Source organism: Bombus vosnesenskii, unplaced genomic scaffold (genome assembly GCF_011952255.1).
Source record: "Bombus vosnesenskii isolate JDL3184/JDL3185 unplaced genomic scaffold, Bvos_JDL3184-5_v1.1 scf7180000013266, whole genome shotgun sequence".
NCBI lineage: Eukaryota > Metazoa > Arthropoda > Insecta > Hymenoptera > Apidae > Bombus > Bombus vosnesenskii.
The window spans coordinates 521,195-542,583 of NW_022882926.1; the positions used below are offsets into that span (position 1 = coordinate 521,195).

Below are 21,389 nucleotides of genomic sequence, written 5' to 3' on the forward strand. Positions count from 1 at the left end.
TAACAATAATTCATTACAGACAAATTTTCAAACGGGGGCGCGACGAAGGTGGGGTTCGCGGATGGACTACCCCTAAAAATAACGAATCGATATTCGCTCGCTGCCCCCGAATTGGTCGCCCGGTCACCTCGAGCGTGAACAATCAATTTATTGTAATAAGGTATTGTTTTGCTTATTTGTCTTCGGTAAATATTTAGTTTAATAAAGATAGAAATATTTTTTCGACTATTTAGAAATATAATATTTAAATTTATATTTTATCTAATATTTCAATTATACTGTAAAAGATTTTTATTTTGCACGAAAAATTTTTTAAAATTTTATTGATCATGTTACAAATTGTGCAATCTATTACAGTTTACGTGAACATATGTATATTGTATATTTTACGCATACATTGAGCACGAGTACATATGTATCCATGTCATGATTACGTCAGTACCCATTGCAGTCTGTGCTCATCGTATTGCGATTCTCTTCAACGAGCAGTTTCATGTTCCAAGGTCTTTTATGCGAGTTCAATTTTCGAATCGAATAATGCACTGATAATATTGCCCCCAATGGTATTGGTGAAAGCGACATTCGTATACTAGGAATTTCCTTTACCTTCCATTTAAAAATTGACTTTCTTGATTCAAAGCCAAATTTCTTTATAATGCTATCGCAATCGTTATCGTACTCTTAAAGATAGCTGAAAGTAGTGTTAGCCGTAAAGTGAGAATGGAACAAATCTTACCTCGCATGAAACGAGCAAGAACGCGAAAAAGGGAATTCGATTAATATGTAAATAAAAATAAATACAACGATGTGACTGAAGTGGTGTTAAAAATTTTAATTATCAAGTACATAATTAATCTCCCCTGAAAGAGATGCACGGCAATTTGTGATCATGCGATATTTTAGAATTTCACAGAACATAACAGGTAAAGTCTCAAAAGTAGACTGTAGGAGATAAAACAGGATGATGGAATTTTTCTCGAGAATAAAACAACCTCAAATCTGAAATACGAAGAAAGCATGGTTAGGGCGGTGTAGAGAGGTAGAGGGGAAAGTCCCTTCTCGCGAACGTCCGATCAGGCTGCCGAGAAGCAACCCTCGTACATAGGAGGGTTCAGGGTGGATAAAGCTGCTGGATACGTAGGGGGTAAGGGATTCGCGCGAAGGGAGGGGACCATCGGTGAAGGGCGGGGGAGGAAGATCCATAGCTGTGTTGGTGTGGTATTGCGTGTGCTTTACACGGAACTGGCGAAGCTAGGAGAACGACGAAAGAGAAACAAACGCTTCGACCTAACACGTTACGCGAAACAAGGATAGGAGTTGAGAACGAGAGAGAAGCTCGTTGAGAAACAAAGAGAAACATATACGATAAAAGTGCGCGTAGGAACGAGACGGAAATGAATGGTACGTGGGAGCAAGGGAGTGAGAGTGCAAGAGAGACCGACGCGGACAGGATCGCAATGTGCGAGAAGAAGAGAGAGGTCTCTCTCCCCATGATGTACGTATACATCCTGGTCCCTTATTCCCTGTACGTGCAAAGGGGGTTTCGAGAGGCTAGCAACGGTGGAGCCACGACAACGAGCTACAACCACGACGGCGAACACGACTACTACGACACCGCGTGGGGGTTGCACGAAGACCCCCTGGTGGGGTTCTGGCTGGCGACCCCACAGTCCCCCGCTGGAAATGATATCAGTCGCGACTCGGTCGAGGGAGCCCCAGCACGTGCCGTGCCCCTCGCAGAGTGAGCTCAATAGCTTGCTCGATTCTTTACTTGGTGTACGTTCTTCGCGTACGCTTTTTTTCGCGGTGCGCGTTTTCGCTCAAAACTGGTTATTTCGGGGAACACGTAAGGGTGTACGGTGGTTGTGGAAAAGGAAAAAGTGAAAACTTGCCGCGGTGTATTTTAACCTACCTCCTCTTCTTGGATTGTACTCGTCGATTGATTTCGTTGGTGATATTTTAATCTCACAAGACTTCCCGTAACTTTCATCCTCTCGTACAATCAAAGGTGAGTGAATCCGAAGAAAATGGCCTTTGGTTAGGATGCATCCGTCTACCTACGTGAAATAATTTTTTACGCTTATCTTTCGCTCACTCCCGACTATCCCTTGTTTAATTTAAGACACGTTTGGCAAATCGCTGAGCAACACCAGGTTGTTTAATGATCTGAATCAATTATCGAGTCGAACCAACGATAGAAATTTTACAAGGGTGAAATGACATTGCGAAACTGTCGATTAGATATTTGCGCTGACTTCGATTGGGCTTAAGTCTTCGTACGACATCTGTAGGCTACTCCATTAAAATTGCAACAATTTATACCTTTACTCGTACTGTTTATGATAACTCATCGCACATCGGAACGATGCGATGATTCTATTAAACTTGTTCCTAATAGCTTCATGAAGCGAATGGTTGTAGCTGATCACATAATTGACTGCGAATGCACTTGTACGACATCTACGATATGTCCTGTTAAAGCTGCAACTCCTTTCCTTCCTTCCTTGTCATGTCTCGTACTCAAGTCGATAACCTGATCGCACCTTCTCGTTTACAATTTTTTCATGGAATAACGCAGCTCATAGAAAGAAAAAGCATCTTTGTCGCAATCAAACGCATAATTCTATCAAACGTGTAAATTCGTTTAATTACTTGTAACAGTAGACTGTTGATGTTTCCATTTTGATGGAACGATAAACCTTCTTTTAATATGTTTCATTATTTTCACATTTAACATATGAAAATCACCTCGATTCTTTTTAGCAATCTTACTGTTACGATTTGTTACTTTTTTTTCGTATATACTCGTATCAAGATCAACACGAACATAATTTCTGTTCAGTTTATTCGTTCTTAAGACCAGAAGATTTTTTAATAAAAGGACAGTCTCATCGTATTAATGCCTCTATATCGGTGCACACGTTCTCGAGACGCGACGACAAGGCGCGGGTATTAATAGAGTCGACGTTGGGACGGGGCACACGGTTTAAACCGACTCTTTGCTCTCTTGATCTTCAGCGTTCTAGAGCGCTCTAACCAGCCACGGGAGATCTTATGCATTCTTGGATACCTTAGTCACGGGAATCAGTGACCTCGATACGTAATTTCAAATAAATCATAATGAATAGGCATTACTGAAATGTGCATTATTTACTCTGAATTTTACAAAATCAGATATTTACGATTGTTTAACTGAATGAAAAGCTTATCATATGCTGCATCATATGTGGATGAAATATGGAATATTAGATAGGTAATTAAGTAACAATTATCACAAGGATGTCTGGAAACAACAGTTAAAGCATACAATAAGTGTATTTAATTTCAATTTTTTCGCTTCAACTGAAGTAAATGGTACTTATTGATTCAAAATTTAGAGTTATTCGCATAAAAGCTCTTTTGTTTGATCGAGCCAAAATGCGCTAGATATTAAACGTATCATGTACCATTGGAAGGTAGAAAAGAAGAAGAAAAATTGCTTAACAGATTTTCAGCGATAAATGATTTGAATTAAAATATTTTATGTGTACTTTACTGTATTAGTAGACTGAACAAATGTAACGCGAAAAGAATTCAATGCCAGTGAAAATTTCTGCTTCTGTTCTGCGCTGTTATTTTGGTAGCCTGTTGAGTGGATAGTTTTGGTATGTTTATTATACTTGTATGAGGATACAGATAGTGTGTGCGTATATCGAACATAGGTCGCAGTTATTCGAACGTGAATAAAATTTTCCTTTAAATATCGTGGTAATCGTTGCCGTTAGTAATTTTATTTAATAAGCTGTGTTGCGAGTAATTTTACATAAATAACACAACAGAAGATCAGCAAATTATTTTTGTGACTAAGATTCTTTCTTTGTAAAAATGTAAAAATCAGATATAAGGAAACGAAAAAGGAGTACAGGTTTAATCCTTGTAATTACAGTAATTTAAGCCGAAATGTAAGGGAAAAAGTTATACAGTGTTGTATTTTATTTCAACGGTAAATTTTAGGTTTAAATTCAAAGCAATGAAATTTTTAAGCAAGGAACATCCGCTTCTGTACGTAAAACATTGTCTCGATAACTTTATCTTCACAATGTGTACCTATAATGATGATTACACACGCCTGATATCAATCGTTCCTTTATCACAGCGTTATAACATCAAATTGTTAACATTGGGCTCTTCGCAATGAAACTTGTTTTAAATTATCCAAATAGTATATTTACGTAGTTATATAATTTAAAACAATGTCTGAACAATGAAAAAAATCAGCATCGGTAAATGATGAGATTCTTAAAACTGCAATTAGAAAGAGGGAAAAACTTACCAGTCACGTACTCTAGTAGTCGATAAAAAAGCAAATATACCTACTTATAAAACTTATAAAAACACAGGTTGAACTTTGTTGTTGAGTTATCTTCTTCTCCCATTGCATACACCTGTTCACTACGTAATCAGTGCATATTGTTGAATATGTTTTCCAGTCGTAACACTACGTTAACGTCATTTTGACTACGAATATTTATCTTGTTTTGCTTACGCATTGATTCTTACCTTATTTAGGTATACATATTGCACTATTGGAATGTTATACCAATATTCGAATATGCAAGAGATTATCTTTGCTTGTAGCATATTTCTTACAATAATACTAAGTATCATGTGCACACAAACGAGAAAAGCTTTTATATTATCATATATAATTTATAATTATTATATGGTAAAAAAATTGATTTTCAGAAATCAAACATATATCATTAATATCTCACTTCAATAATTACTAATTCAATATCTTATATTGAAATTTGTACGATGTAAGATTGAGATAGATTGATGTGTTTAACAAATGATTAATAGCCTTCGATGTTTATAAACATCGAATGTATTGTTGTATGTTTGTATTCTACAAATGATTTTTCTATTTCTGAAAAATGTTAAAATATCTAGACATTAACTTTTGCGATAAAATGCTAATACTAAACAACGTTTATCTTTTCATCTACATCTATTTTTGAAAAAATGAGAAATTGTACATTAAATTTAGCTTTGTATTAATAAATTAATCTGTACGGTATATTTAATGATAAACTACAGATTATATTTATTTTATTTTGCATTATCTAGTTGCAGCACATGGTTGTGTAATATGCATTACATAATTATATAATATTTTTCAAATGTTCACACCAGACGAATAGCATGATAAATAGTGACTTCAGTTCAATTATTTCATTGTTAATTGTTTCAATATTTTCAATAATATATCTTTGCCATTTTTCTTCTACAACTATGGAATTGTTATATGTATACAACTGATAAAGATTATGAGTACATTTACAAAATACCTTTTGTTCTAAATCATTATACTAAATAGCTTTTATTTTATACATCGGTTTATCATAAGGTTTATGTTATAAGCTAGCATTAAATAAAAAATATCTCTCCATGCCCAGATAGTTATCTCGAAATAAAGCAATTTTTTATTTTTAATTAGGATGATGAAAATTACAATCAAATATTTACAACAATTTTTATGATAAAAATATAAAAAATGATCTTCGTTTTACGTAAATTGTAACGAGCACAGAAATTTAATCTACGGGAAAGATATATCGAATTTAATTAATTTTATAATATCTCAGGACAATCTCAAACTCGATTTTGTTAAAATAAGCGATTGCAACGAAAATCCAAATATTTTCAAATGCAATTTCGAACAGCGAGATTTACATTTATCACGTTCTTGTCCCATAATTTCATTAAACGTTCCATCGTTTAACTGAAAGATTGAAATTTCAAATTTGTCGTTTCATAAATAGAAGTAGCTGCAAGTTGGAGAAATGTCTATGTTTTCGTATCGTTAGTTAACGTGTTCTAAATTCTCTACGCGGTCAGAACCCGATGTGTGTTTTTTCCATGAACAGACGTTTAGACATTTTTCCACGCGGTGACGAACAACGATCTGTGATGACGGCTCCCTTGGTCGCGCAGGGGGCCGTTCTCTCTCCCAACGGTCGACGATTTTTGTGGCCCCCGCATCTGCTGTGCGGTGACGTAGTTATGTATGGTAACATGGTTCGAAATGAGAGGGAAAAAGGGTGCATTCGGACGACACACGGCCTAGCCTCTTGCAAATGCGTGACGGGGTCCACCAACGAAATTATGGATCGGGCCTAGGTAACACGCCTGCGCATGACCATCGCTAGATCACTCTGCCCTTCAGCCCACTTTCTACTCCCTTGCCATGTATGAATGTTGAACATGAACACCTAGCCATGCATTCTGCTTATAAATCCGTATTTCACTTGCTCTTGCTTGCCTTCTTCGTGCTTTCATTTTGTTACATGAAATATAACATTAATATACACATTAATATATACATTATACGTTAAATTGTGTATCTTCGTGTCCAATTTGTGATCTCTCTATTTAACATAATTGCATAATTTTCAAACTAGGTTATCCAATTAAACAAGGAAAATACGTAATTCAAACCATTTCCCGTGGTCGTTCTCGGTTCTTCTCCTTGTCTAATCCATATTTTCTCCGTTCTACATAATGCATGAATTTTCTTACTGCAGGTACTGTGTGTTAAGCGTTATCGTAATTTAGATGAAAATTCTTCGTGTTCTTCGACGACTGTTGCATTAGATTCATTGTATGTACACTTTTTTCAAGATTTGCATACGATATCCTCTAACTGATTTTTGACGATTATTTTTCAGAATTTTTTGAGTTTTTGAATATTACTCTCAATTAAATATTCATTCAAATATTCATTTTGATTTTCTATCTTTGATGATCCACCTTCTATTTTTTTGTTCATGTATGCACGTTATACGTACGTCCGTGAAAGTACGTATATTTTAAATCGTCGCTTAAATTGTATTGGCTAATAACCGTATCACTTCACCGAGGTATTTTCGTATTTCAATTACTTTAATAAGAAAAATAACTAAATAAACTTTTTCCACTTCATTAAACTGAAAGCAAATCTTAATTTGTACAATTCAATTAAATTAATGCAATTGCTTTTCTAATTAGTTTTTATACGATTATTTCAATTAAAATAATTTAAATATTACTTTTACTCTTGTATTAATTTTATATTTTAAATTTCTCATAGCTACTAGTTTGTATTTCATGAGAGAAAGATAACTATTTGTGCAACATATATATTTACTACAAACATTAATGAGCATATTAACAATAATGAAAATATTTAAACAACAAGTTTTGCATTGACTTGAATGTATCGCATTATATTCTAATTACTAATAAACAAACTAAATTTGTTCTGTAACATAATAGATCGCTTAAATTAGTTAGTAAAAAGTGCAAACTATTTCAATAATTCATTGGACTTATAATTTAAATATTAGCTGTGAATATTTATCAAATCAGATTTTTATTAAATTGTTATCTTTATATTATACTTTATATTATAATAAATATATTTTACAGAATTAAGTAACCATTACAATCAAAAATTGTTTATAATCACCTATTTTTAAGTTAATATGTTATTATGAAATAATATTTACAACAATATTTACAATTAACTAAATAAATTCAATATATGTGATAATAATAATATATAATTTAAGATACAAACTTATCTTCCAAATTATTTTAATGCATAGACGTTTTCATTAGTTATTACACATATTTTGTTTTACCTTCACATTATATGTATAATTAGTATTAAAATTAAATTCACGTCTTCTAATGTATGAAATAAATACATGTGTAAAGAAGAGTGCCAAAATGGGCGTCAGAAACCTTTTACGTCATTCTTGTTACTATATAAAACAACAACGAATTTTATCAGATTTTATCAGATGCATTTCATTTTCAAAATTCTGTGAATCAATTCGAATTCACACAAAAATCAATAAATTTGCTTTTAAATTATTATTTTATAAAATCTATTAAAAAGCCTGCTTCTCTTAAGCCCAGTACATTGCTACTCGAACATTATTCCAAATCGACCATGGCAGTGCCGACAAATTATTCTCGGCGTTGATCATTGTAGGTGGACTTCCGATTTCGTAAACTCGTTAACTGCACGAACATTCTGCAGTGGTTAGATGTTTAAACATCAACACTACTTCGTTACGGCTACAGCTATAACATACCAATTATTACGTAAATATTATATTGATACAAACAATTAAAGTGATTCTGTGGAACATCTTAGTGAAATTAATACGTCATGAGAATCATTGCGCGTTTCAAATACGCTGAGATATCTTGCTTCTATTGATTGCTAATTGCGTGTCATTCGGTTTATATTTATACTTTCGTTCTTGGAGGATTTCCGAAAGAGTATTACTATAAAGCAAATAAATATGTGCAGTAGTAGAGTGTAGTCACAGAGAAGAATAGGAGAAAAAATTTATTGGAAATAATGTTTACAGAGATTATATAATGAAACAGTATGTTAGGAAAAAATTATAATAATAAATAGATCTTATAATTAATTTGCGAGTTATCTATTCTCTAAAGTAACACGTTACAAGAAAAGGATAAATGTTTACTTTATATTTACTAATAATTTAGTAATATTTGTATTGCTTTTATATACGTTTACTTTATATTTACTAATAATTTAGTAATATTTGTATTGCTTTTATATACGACAATGTTTAGGTAATTTAGTCTTACACAACCGTTCTACATTAATTATTCTATTAAATATAATAAACATTTAACAAATTATACATTTGTGCAAAAAGTAGTTTCTATCATTAATAATCCTGAAGCAAATTTAAGATTGAATAAAAATTGTATAATTGTACAAGGAAACACAAGCATCTTTTTATTACACAGGTATAAAAACCATTATTAATGAATAAATTACTAGATCATTATGACATTGTTTTGATAGTTTTTATTCTATAAATATTGTTTTATCTAATGCATGGTCTTTGAAGAATTTATAGTTTCTTCAGGACAGCGAAACCATTCGGTTTTGCTAGACGTGCTCTAGATATTGCAATAAAAGCGAAGAATGTTTCTTTCTAATTCAGTCAATTTCCTAATTTATTAAATGTTCAATTACACTGAATGATGTTAGTGATAGACAGATTATGCCATAAATTTGTGCCGCTATACCTTTATCCATCTTAATCTACGAATTTCTTTTATAAATGTAGCACATTTTTTTAGTTTATTTGTTTGAAATTTATGTAAGCAAAGAGCCCTTCGTATAGCGAATACTTCTGCATAGTGAAGCATTATGAGCAGAAATACGTATTTCTCTACAATGTTTGGTGTATGCATTTTAAAAATGTATCGAAAAATGCTGTAAGAAACACTTGTGAACTCTACAAAAAAAAAAATCATGTTATTCTTTGTCTGTGACATAGGATTTCAATATCTTCAGAACTAAAATTTCCTTTAAATGATTAAAAATTCATAAGGTTCGTAACCTTTATACAAGGTTTCGTAACCTTTATACCTTTATACAATTACTGCTTTAAGCAAGAAAAGCAGAAATGTTTTCATTAAGGAAATATTCGAAATTTTAAGTATGCTAAAGCCAATAATTTTTAGATATTTAAAAAAATTGAAGAAGTTGTCATTTCTGACAGTACATTTATCATAGTGACAGCATTACAGTGTATGCATCAAGCTACACAAAGATTTTATATATATTTGTATATATTATTTATAAAGAAGTAATCGAGAGAACAATTTGCAATAAGAATGTAATAAATTCGCTAAAAAACAAAATAGTACAGAACCTTGGAATTAGAAAATAATTTAACATTTTAACAGAATTTCAAAATGTGCTTGAAATAATTTAAATTTTCATATTTCGATACAATGTTTGGCATAGATGCGCACCGGGCGTGGGTCTTACTTCGTGGTAGAAGTGAAGTCAGGGAGATTCCATGGCTCAAAATAAGATGAAAATCAAGAATAACAAAGTTTGCGTTGGAAGCTTTATTTCTGAGAAGATCGAGTTTGAAAACTTGTCAAATATTTGTGCATTTTATTAATTTTCGATTAGACGATTACGAGTGGACAATTAGCAGAGGGTTATGCTACGCGCAAAAATAAGTGAAAAATATAGAACAACGTCTTCTTGTTTGAAACCTCGTTGTCAGGAAAAGTGAAGTTTGAAAATTTGTCGAATACGCGTGGGCTGAGTAAATAATTCTACATTAAATACACGTATATTCAAATTACTTTCTCCAACACAAACTTTATTTTATATTTTCGAATTATTTTCGCGTGTAGAATAGCTTAAAGCTGATTTTCTTGAAAACGAAATCTCCAGTGCAATTTTGTTATTCTTAATTTTCGTCTTATTTTCAGCCACAGAATGTTCCATAATTTCATTTGTACATAAATTTAGATTCACGTTGTATAGAATATAAATTAGTATTACTTCTGTTTTCATTTCTTAATGTGTCATAAAATAGAATCTCAAGAGATACTTCTCTTTGTTTTTGTACAAAATGGATATTTGTGCAGTAAAATTAATGCTTGATAATTGAACAGAACATGTCTGAATTTGAATGCAAGCGTTGTAAGTATGATTGTAAGAAATGTATGATTTGAAACGTCCTCGATTTATTGTATATACTTGCTAAATTCAGCACAGTTGCTTATTACATAAGAAAATTGTATTATTTTGATATTTCAACAGAAAGAATTTATACATCACATTTGAGCAACAACTGTTAGCTAACATCTGCTTTATCTGTGGACCTAATTTCTTAACTATAGAAGTACTCAAAGCCAAGATTCTTAGCTATTTTGTTTACAGAATTATAAGATATAATAATGCTGAAAAGTTTGACACCGCATAACAAATTAATTTGTACAAACGTTGCACAATGAAGAACGATAATTACCTACAACGTGATATTTGTGCGTCTATTCACTTTCCTTTAAGAACTGGAAATGCAAGTTCAAGTTTTATGTCGCTAAATTTTGTGTGAAAAGTGGAATAATATAAATATTCACTCGTGAATTATAGAAAACTGTTAAGAAATTCGTTAATCTCTATTGTTAGATTATTATAAAGGGTAAATATCAAGAAATTTGTTCGCTCGAGATACAGAATATCATATTCGAGCTTATAGAAACTTCTTGTACGAACATCATAAAATAACGCGATCGTTACGTTAAATAATAAGTTTCCCCAACTTTGCAATAATTTTGCAAACACTGAACAGATTGTAATTGGTCTAATTAAAATCGTAATGTGCGATGCATTTGGTAATATATTTATGATTTATGAAAATTAATGTAATTAACGTTTACATCATTTCATACTAGAAATACTATTTTGGACAAAATTGTTATGAAATCTGTTTAAAAAATTCTATTTATTTAATTATTATCAACGAACAGTACATTTTGTAGTAGAAAAGAATGCAGAAGTTTCAAAAGATGATTTATATTTATCTAACGAATAAATGTGTGACTGTGGTATGTTTGGCAGTGAACACTGAACGCGTCATAACAATGGGTGAGAAAACATTCAACCTAACTTGGAACAATCACCTAGCGAACTTGTCTGGATTGTTTGAAGGACTCTATAAGAGTGGTTCCTTGACTGATACAACGTTAGCTTGTCAAGGTGGAATGTTAAGGGCACATAGACTAGTCTTGGCAGCATGTAGTCCTTATTTTGAAAGAGTTTTCAAAGAACACTATGGTGAACAGCCAATTCTTATTTTAAAAGGTAAGCTTAAAAGGTAAAATTCAGTTTAACAATCGCAATTCTCTAAAATATATAATCTTCTTTTACATATTGATATCAGTGAATTCACTTTTAACGTAGTAGCGTCGAACAACAAAATTTAATGCTGAATTATAGCGTTATAATTATTCGATTCTAATGACGTGCAATAATGTCTGTTTTGAAGTATGATTAAGTATATCAAGGTTGCATTCTTTTATTTCCTTTAACTGTAAATAACACTGTAAATAACATAGCATAGCATAGAACAACATTGAACGTTGAAGAAATACAATGTTGAACAATTTTTGCGTAACAAAGTACAAATTTGAAAAATATTTCTATCGATACATATAAACGGTTTTCTTAATAAATTGATTCCCTACATGAAATTTAAGATACTGTACAGTGGTTTTCTAATCGCGACGAAGAAATTTATGTCTAGTAAACAATATATATTCATACTAGATGCGAGTATGTAAATATTGTGTGAGCTTAGCACGACTGTAGGTGTGCAAATTTATTTAAATTTATGTAGATGCAGTAGATATTGATATGGCTTCTACTTATTTACACCATATCCCGTAGGTGTTGCGGTTGAAGAAATGGAATGTCTTTTGGATTTTATGTACCGTGGTTCGATCGATGTCGCTGAAGAACATTTGCCATCTTTGATTAAAACTGCCACAGATCTAGAGATCCGTGGTCTTTCCGGTGACCAGAGAAATCAAGAAAATAGTCGTAGCCCTTATACGAGAGTGGAAACACGGATGCAACGGTGTCACATAGAGGCGAGAGTTCATACAACGGAGTACATGAAGGAACCGTCCGTGATACCATTTTTACCAAAACAGTCTTCCATAGAGTCATTAGAGGATCACATCAAAGTGGAAGAAATTGAGGTGGAAGACGATCCGATGGTGATCGATGGGCACGAGGAAACGTTCGATGAACCTTTGCGATCGTCGGAAACGCAAATTGTAAGTCCAAATGGTATAATTAAAATAATAGAGAAAATGTGAAACAGTCAAATTATCATAGTGCATAGAATGTACGTGCACGTATGTAATTAGTCACGCAAATCTACCAAATATATACCTGAATCGAACTATGTTAGTTATTGAAATATATTTTATCACGAAACTATTTATACTTATACAAGTATATCGATAAGAAGTTACCTTGAGTTCAATCACTATATTAATGTATCTGTAAAAAGAATGTAAAAAACTAGAACATTAACTTACAAATACCGTGAGATAAAATTACACCAGAGATTACAAAACTTTTAATTTTATCAATGCCAAGAAGAAGATAGCAGGCCATTATTGATGAGGGTGGGGGGATCGATGCAAATGGTACCACTTCCAACATTTGCTGTGATGTAAGATTTGTTGCTTACTCTTTTCTCTTTGTCGAATGACCTCGTTAAAATCATCTCAATTGTTTCAAACATACCCTATTTTATCAGGAATAAGAAATTAAAGCGTCATAAAAAAAAAGTGGGAGTGACCTCGAAATCTTCGAAAAACCTACACGAGCAAAAAAATTATTACTGTCATATTACGAGTCTCTTAATACCATAGAACTTTCATAAACAATATTTTTCCATATCTCTAAAAAGAAAAGAAATATTTACGGTGATTAAAGTTATTGTCCCACCTTGTATTGTTTATACATAAGGTGTCTCCGAAATCATTGCACAAGCGGTGCACTCGAGTGGTGATTCTACATGCAAAAATAAATCGACGAAGAAAGAATAACGTTTTTGCGTTTAAGACTTCGTTTTCGAGGAAAATGAGCTCGAAAATCCGTCAGATGCACGCGTGCCAATTGTAAGTTTCCAGGCATTCGACTTGTCTCTCTGCTCGCGGTGGTAATAATTTAATTAGACAAGCAGACTTATACATGCAGCAACGCGTCAAGATTTTGAACGCTTGTTACGTCAATAAAATGATTTTTAAAAATTAATACTTTTACCCTTATTTCTGAAACCATCGCAAATACGGAGACCGTAGAAATAAGATAGCAGCAATAATAGAAAGCAAATCATAACATTGTTCATGTTTATAAATATAAACACGAGAAGAAAGAGAAGTCGGATACCTTGAAGCTTACAATTAGTACACGTACACTTGACGGATCTTCGAACTTATTTTCCTTGGGAACAAAGTCTTGGACGAAGAAATGTTATTCTTTTTTTCCTCGACTCATTTTTATACGTAGAATCATCCGACCGCTTGTGCTATGATTTCGGAGACACCGTGCATGTACAAATGTAAATGAATTACTATGAGAAAGAGAAAGAAGATTCTTTTTAAATGTTAATGTCAACTAAATGTTGCATTATCTCTGAAAAACGTGTAAGATTAATTGCGAATATATTAAAAATTGCGCAAACAAAATGTCATTCCGTGGCAAGAGATTTTAACGATGGGCGATGTATCATAATCAAAGAGAAATCGGGACAGTACAATTTTCATATAGAATATATTCTTTATTCTTTGCTCTTTATCAATACATTTCAATGTCATCTAATTAAGATTAAATGAACTATTATCCATAAAAGGAGGAAAACCGAAATTTCAGTTTACCTGTTCCAATGATTAAAAATAGCGAATGCTATATTCGTTCCACTAACAAATTAATGACATTTGTATAAAAACTTCAGAGGCTGTTTATTTTAAATTGTGTACGTTTTTAACGTGATTGATCCTGTCGCTATAGGTTTTATATGTGAAACATTTAATGTATATAAAGGATTTTAAAAAGCATGGATACAAAAATCACTAGTTTCTGATTAGTTTTCTAGACAGTCTTAGTACAGTGCATTCACTGATAGCCACGTAACTATTACGTGTTACCTTAAACTTATCAACCGAATCATTTAAATTTTTTAGTTGTTACCAAGTGACACAAAATAAACGTTGTACTAGCATTATACGGGGTGAGTCATTTAAGTGTTTAAGTTTTTTTTAGCTTGGTGTCGATACTATCAAGCACGTAATAAATCGAAAAATTTTTCAAGGAAATAACATACTTATTTACTTATGTCGAGAAACTATCAATCCAATAGCTACCTTAACTTTTATCTCGTAAAACTTGTCGTAGGAAAAACGCAAGGCACTATACTACTTTTGCACTTGTTTTTCTTATATTTCATACGATAAATTTTACAGGATGAAAGTCAAAACATCTACCAACTAACACTTTTTCCACAAAAATAAGTTAATAATTTTTTTATAAAGAATCTCGAGCTGCGTCGGCTAATGTATTAAAAAATATACGCGTCTGTTTAAAAAGTCAAAGTTGACCTCTTTGACCTTTACGCACCTACCTATGGAAGAACTAATAACGTCAAAATACACTCGCCTTCAAACAATTTAATTTTTACCTGAAACATTTTTTGATATACCTAATTATTGGCATCGAAAATATTTCAACTTAAACTTTTAGGTGATTTACTCTGTGTAATCATAGATAAATACATGACGCCATTCATTAGTAGAAAACAGAATTTTGTTGTTTTAACATTGCAGCGTTTATGTACGTTTGTATGGTTATTTCTCAGGTTACAGTTTATTCTTGCACGAAATTTCGAAATAACAGACTTTTCTTTCATGCACGATAAAGTGAGTAGTAACATTAGACACAAACAACTTCTATGAGGAAAACTTTTCCAATTGCAAACACATAAATAGGATTATATCGAGCGCGATATTATTGTACTTATATGTATTTATTTTTAACCGAGACTGAAACGTTGAAAAGTAATTACTATATTAACTGTTTCTAAGAATGTGGAAGATTGAGATCTGTTAGTAATTATATATAAATAGTGATAGTAGCTCATTTACAGAGGAAATAGTTTTGCAAGCAAAGTTGGATTTATAGATAATAATTGAGCGATAAGCAATGAGGAAACAGGAAATCTTGTAATTTTCAGACTAGTGATTTTTCCATGAATGTTTGTTAAGACTTTCTTGCTTATTTTAATGAATGCTACACGCGCTTCAAGTTTGAACGCGTCAGCTCTGTATATTTATATGGGGAACTATCAAGGATTTTTAATGTTAAGAATTAAGAATATTCATGAGTAAGAACAGATTGAGCAATACGTTTTTTCTAATATAGTACAGTAAGTTCACTAGTTTTATATAAGATCTGTTTATATATGTACATAATCGAGCCTATTACCTCTAGCAATTGTGCCAAATATTTTATTTATCGGGTCTGTCTAAAATTTTTTGGTTTCTTATCTAAAGAAATCTGGTAGATTTGTTTCTGCATTCTGCTATTTGTTTAATAATTATTCACAGTTGGATTACCAAATACGGGTTAGGTAAAGAAAGGCTCAATACGTATTCTGCTAATTTCTTGTATAAATGATGTTATACTGTAATTCTGTTATGTCGTAAAAGAAGTATTTAATTTAAAAAAATATCCTTTCCTAAACGTAAGTGACGGAACTATGTATTTTATTATATGCAAGATTTATCATTGTCATCTGTCTGGTAATTCGATAAGAATTTCTAATAAAATATTTATACTGTTCACTTTCTTCCAGAGCGATAAAAGTATCGCCTTCAAGCACAACTCGACTGTCGCGATACATAGCTTATTGTTCAGATTGAATTTTTCTTTGAAATATTCAGAAACAAGCTTCGTCTACCTGAAAAAAATTTGTCTTCATTCTTTTAACGATCGACCTACGTGAAATGTATGCCATTTGTTCATAGAAAATCTACAGGCGAATTGAATGCTGTCAGTTAACTTGAAATTTTTGCAATTTCTCCTTTAGAGTGTTCGCTCGTTATAGCTAGCACGAGCAACGCTTTCATAAGATTCTTTGAAATGCATACAGCAGCAGAAAGTAACCTTTATGTTTAACCTAATACATTCACGCTCTTACGAGCGTAGAATACTTATGACTGGCATCTTAATTTTTTGTAATTTCTTTGCATGACTTAGAGACGTATGCCACCGCCAATGTACAAGCGAGAGACAAGATTTAAAGGTCAGAAAAGGGTCTCGGTGGGACGTTCAACGAGAAACAATGATGTATTAGAATTTAGATCAAAGGAGCGTATAGCTTCGAAAGAAGAGTCTACGAGGGAGAGCTACGAAGACTCGTCGAACACGGTTAAGTCCGAACCAAATTTTAACAACACATCTGCAGATCCTACGGTACCGGATATACAGATGAACGACGACTTACAAGAACGAGATGAAAGTCTGGTATGAGAAGATGATTACAATTGAAATTGCTTTTATATTTAAGATCATTGATATTTGTATTTGGTATTTCGGTATCTGTTAACGTATGAGCACGATATTCATAAGAATTAGGCAGAATCGGCACTACGATTTCGCGAATATGCATTCTGGTAACACATATCAATTTGTTGAACTTAAATCTAATTATTACTACCGTTCTTGTAAGTTAGGAATCGTCTCCATTACAGGCAATTATTTTCATTACACCGTCATTCTATTTTTAGGAATCGTCAAAGAACATGGATGACAGTCCAAGATTAACTATCAAGAAGAAGGGCGATAATCTTACGAAGAGGTCAGGATTAAACGAAGGAAAAGAAGCCAGACCGATACAGCCCAAGTCTGAAAAAGCACAATATAAACCTTTCTCTTGCGACCTCTGTACTTTAGCCTTTACGAGAGCTTCTCATTTGGCCAGACACAGAAGAGTTCATACGGGTGAACGACCATTTGCCTGTAGCATTTGTCCCCGAATGTTTGCCAGACAGGACAAATTGAAGCAGCATTTGGACTCGCACTTACAATGGCCAAAAAGGAAGAATAGCTTGTCAAGTTCGAGTTGTCAATCAGCACCGTCGGCGGTGGTTAAAGGGAAAAGGGGTAGACCGAGAAAGGTTAGACGCGTTTACATAATATCGTAATCACGTTGTAATCAATTTCGATTTCTAAATGCTCTCGCAGATGACTTTTGTTCCTCTTATTTTCATTTCAACTTTCTCCCCTCTAACATTTGTATTTCTTTGTATCTTAATGTTAAATAATAATTTTTTCCTTTTACAATGAATTCCTCTCTTTAACCTGAATATTGCAGAGTTCTTTTTATTTACAATAGGATGTATTTATTATTTTTTGCATTTCCACCATTTTTCCATCCTTACAGATCCTATTTTCGTGAAAATTCATTCAGAAATATTTTAACTAGCGAGAGTTTAAGCGAGTAGTCAACGGTATAAATCCAGATACTAATACTATAAATATGTGGCAGGTAAATTTAGAACAGTCCGCCATGGAAGAAATTCTGAAATTTGGCGAATTCAGTTCTCTACTAAACAAATCCCATTCCGCGAATGCGACGAGCAAAAATGAAGATTTCGCATCCGTTGAAAACGAAAGAAAAATGAAGGAACAGGAAGAGTATATCGCGGAAGAAGAGAACGAAGATAAAGACAAAGATGCTAACAGAGATAAAGACAATTATGGTTGCCAGGTCGAAAACGGTCAAGATATAGTTTAAATAATTTTTTCTTTACTTTCTCCCGTACTTTAAAAAAAGTATTTTTCTATGGGTAGGAAATCATACGGCTACGAAGTGACGGAAATTACCGAGCATTTTCGATCAACGATTCGAAACAGGTACTTTTCTTGATTTCTCTTTATCAAACGTTCACTAGCGTGAGAATAAACATAAAAGCTAGAAATTTATTAGCATACTTTTAGATACTATGATTAGTAATCTTTTTTATTTGATTTCTAGTTCAACAAAATTTTATATGCAATAATTCTTGATTCTCGATGTTCGTTTTTCTGCAAAGAAAATTTGCATTCTTTGAACTAGCGAAGTAAATTAGTAATGTCGTAAATTGGTTACAAGTTATATTTCATATTTATATACATAAGATAAATACGCAACGATATGTATTAGGGACATTTTCACTATATACAACGCTAATTAGAAACTATGGTTCCAAAATGAAACGCTAATGGAATGAAACTGATTGTTGTGAGACCATTGTTACTCTTATACGAATTCCACATACTTATTTCGTTTTTATATATTCGTTAATATTACGCTGCTGTGAAAGTAGCTGAGACGATATCGAGATTTACGTAATTCGTATAAATGAAACGTGTACAACACGTTTATTTGAATTACTGGTTGAACGTATAAGAGAATTAGATTAATGCACGTATGACGAGTCATTCAAAATTCATGTGACAGTTAACAAACGAGCATATGAAGATAATTTCTATAAATAGGCATTCAATAAATAGTATATATAAAAAATGTACATTCGACTCAATACTGAGCGCATTAAAACATACTTTTTGAAGGGACAACATTTATAACTAACATTAGAAACAACGTGCAGGATCATACGAATGATTTAATTACTAAAAATTACGATTAATTTTTCTCCACTAAAATATGATATAACTTTGTCATATTAAATTCAAGTACCACGTTTTGTACATCTTATGTGTCCCCCTTGAATCTCGTCCTAGATGCGAATCAACTTTATAACGAATCTTACCAAATAATTTTGCCACAACTTACGTATTTATTTATTAAGGTTCGCGGTATTCTTGTTATAGATTAAATAGAAATTTGTTCGAAAGAGTACCTGAAGCACCTATGTTAGATTCGAGACTAACTGATGGTGAACACAGGCCATGTAGGAAAATAATAAACAATCCTTATCTCTCATTTTCCGAGATGGTTGTTTAGGTACCGATAAGTCGAATTCTACGACGATTTACTGTCGTATACACAATATTTCTATCGTAAGATTAGGAGAAGAAATTTATGTTGAAAACTCGACCAAATTACTTAAGCTGCGAGACTGTGGTATGGTTTGCATTGTGAAACTGTTTAACTGATTGAAGCCTAAGTTACAGAATTTGTTCACCTTCTTAGGATACGAGGATAATTATTAATTTAGGGGAATATGTATGTAAATATGTATCGTCTTATCTATGTATTTTCTGATATGCATAAATCGTTTCGGTATTCCTGCTATATTTTTCGGTATTCTACTATATATGTATACGTGCGATATACATATAAGATCATTGAAATAATTTTACAACATTTAAAGGGGCCCAACAGAAATTTTCTTGAGCTTATATTATTTCGATCGTCGCGTTAGCCGAGCTAATATATTTATATTTCGAACATTTGCCTTTAAATATAGGCCTAACAATGGTTGGATCTATTTAAATGCCTAAAAAAAGAAAAAAAAAGCTCTTAAATGTTCATCGTATTCTAAAGAGTAAAGCAACATTTTTTTTTTTTTTTGTTAAATTTTCGTGCAAATATGAAACGCCGATAAAATTGTCGTTGAAATTAATTCGGAAAGATATATTTCTCTGAATTCATAATTATGAGAAGTAGGCAGTTAAATGTACGACAGTGCAAACTACTTACATCTATGTAGATGAGGCTCAACGATTCTCAGAGCCGAAAAAGAAATGTAGCTTTGAATATTTTGTTATACATGCAATTATAAATACGTCAAGTACAAATGTCCAAATATTAGAATATACGTGTGCGTAAGTGTGCGTGCCTGTCGTACTATAAAAGAAGAAAGAAATACCAGTATGTGTATAGCGTTCAAGAATTATTGGCGAGTGCAATCTTTTTTTTTGTGTTGAATCAAACGATACTTGTTAATCCGTTTCTGTTCCTTTCTTCGACCAAAAGTTTAGCTTCTTAAGGAATTCTCAATTGATTAACATTTTTTGTGTTTTTGTTTTCGTAATTTTATAAGTAGATATATAATTGTGCTTACATTCGGTGGTTCTAGATGAAATAATTCGATGCTTAAAATATGGAAGAACATGCGTTTGTGTGTAGCGGTACTGCTATTTATCCGCATCGATTTGCCATTTGTTTATCCAATTTCATGTTAGCAAAGTATCATTTCGTTCATCTCTTCTCTTCTTATAAATCAATAAGAAATGGCAAATTATCGATTCCATGTTTTAAGCATAAAATAGGAAAAGGAAGAACCAGACAGTTATGAAAATTGAATCGAATTATTTATTTTCATTGATTTCTACAGCTATATGGAACAATGTATTGCGTAGCGTACGTGGTGCCATCCGAATTGTATCTTCCTGTAACATCAGTTGTTGTTGTTGTACGAATTGTATTTTGTTTCGTTAAATTCTTGTTGCTCGACCTACCAGTGTTACATCTCCTGCATTATAACTTTTATTACGGCGATGTGCAATTATTTCAGCGATATGACTGTTTGGTCTGCCGCGGCAAATTACGAGTGTACTTGGTGCAATTACAGCGTCCAGAAGGTCGTACGCGAGTCTTCATATCTTACAGTGTATATTGTGTAGCATGTGTAAATAAATTTTAAAGCCAATGTTTATTCCAATTGATACCTTTTTCTTCTAATTTGTTTTAATATTTTGAAATACTATTAAACTTGTTTTGTCAATTTCTGAAAAGATATCTGTTTAAAGACACACACATATATATATGTAACAACAAGTAAAACAGCTGAACCAGTTACAATAGCGAACGATTATCAGCAACCTAGCATACTTTTTTCTTTCGCATATCCTACGATTATGTGCTCTAGAACTATTTGTACTCACTTGCAGCTATATGTTAATATTCTTCGTTGTCTCTTTAAATTAGTTTCACATATACATGTGTGTACCTGCATGGAAAATACGAATACTTGTAGAG

At 32.5% G+C, this 21,389-nt stretch overlaps 1 protein-coding gene and 1 long non-coding RNA gene across 5 annotated transcripts; one reads left to right on the forward strand and one right to left on the reverse strand.

Annotated features, from left to right (window-relative positions):
* Positions 1–1,608: 1,608 nt before the first annotated feature.
* LOC117230203 (protein tramtrack, beta isoform-like) lies at positions 1,609–21,076 on the forward strand. 4 transcript variants are annotated; one of them, XM_033487364.1, is made up of 6 exons: positions 1,609–2,008; positions 11,447–11,689; positions 12,275–12,666; positions 16,658–16,924; positions 17,188–17,577; positions 17,949–18,197. In XM_033487364.1, exons 2-6 carry the CDS (start codon positions 11,470–11,472, stop codon positions 18,195–18,197), a joined length of 1,518 nt encoding a protein of 505 aa, XP_033343255.1. In that variant the 5' UTR covers positions 1,609–2,008; positions 11,447–11,469. The 4 variants fall into 4 exon arrangements, with proteins under 4 accessions (XP_033343255.1, XP_033343254.1, XP_033343256.1 ...); XM_033487363.1 differs by lacking the exon at positions 1,609–2,008 and adding an exon at positions 8,049–8,133 and having other exon boundaries at positions 16,658–16,873; XM_033487365.1 differs by lacking the exon at positions 1,609–2,008 and adding an exon at positions 8,052–8,133 and having other exon boundaries at positions 16,658–16,828; positions 17,949–21,076.
* Positions 1,810–2,547, reverse strand: LOC117230206. The gene is made up of 2 exons (XR_004492724.1): positions 2,323–2,547; positions 1,810–2,057 (listed from the first exon to the last, which is right to left on the reverse strand). It is a non-coding gene; the product is annotated as an uncharacterized LOC117230206 (long non-coding RNA).
* Positions 21,077–21,389: the final 313 nt, after the last annotated feature.

Coding starts and splice junctions, on each gene's coding strand:
- LOC117230203 (XM_033487362.1), top strand. CDS start 8,076: ATGTTTAAACATCAACACTACTTCGTTACGGCTACAGCTATAACATAC. Junction 11,690..12,274: donor GCCAATTCTTATTTTAAAAG/GTAAGCTTAAAA, acceptor CATATCCCGTAG/GTGTTGCGGTTGAAGAAATG. Junction 16,925..17,187: donor AAGAACGAGATGAAAGTCTG/GTATGAGAAGAT, acceptor TTCTATTTTTAG/GAATCGTCAAAGAACATGGA.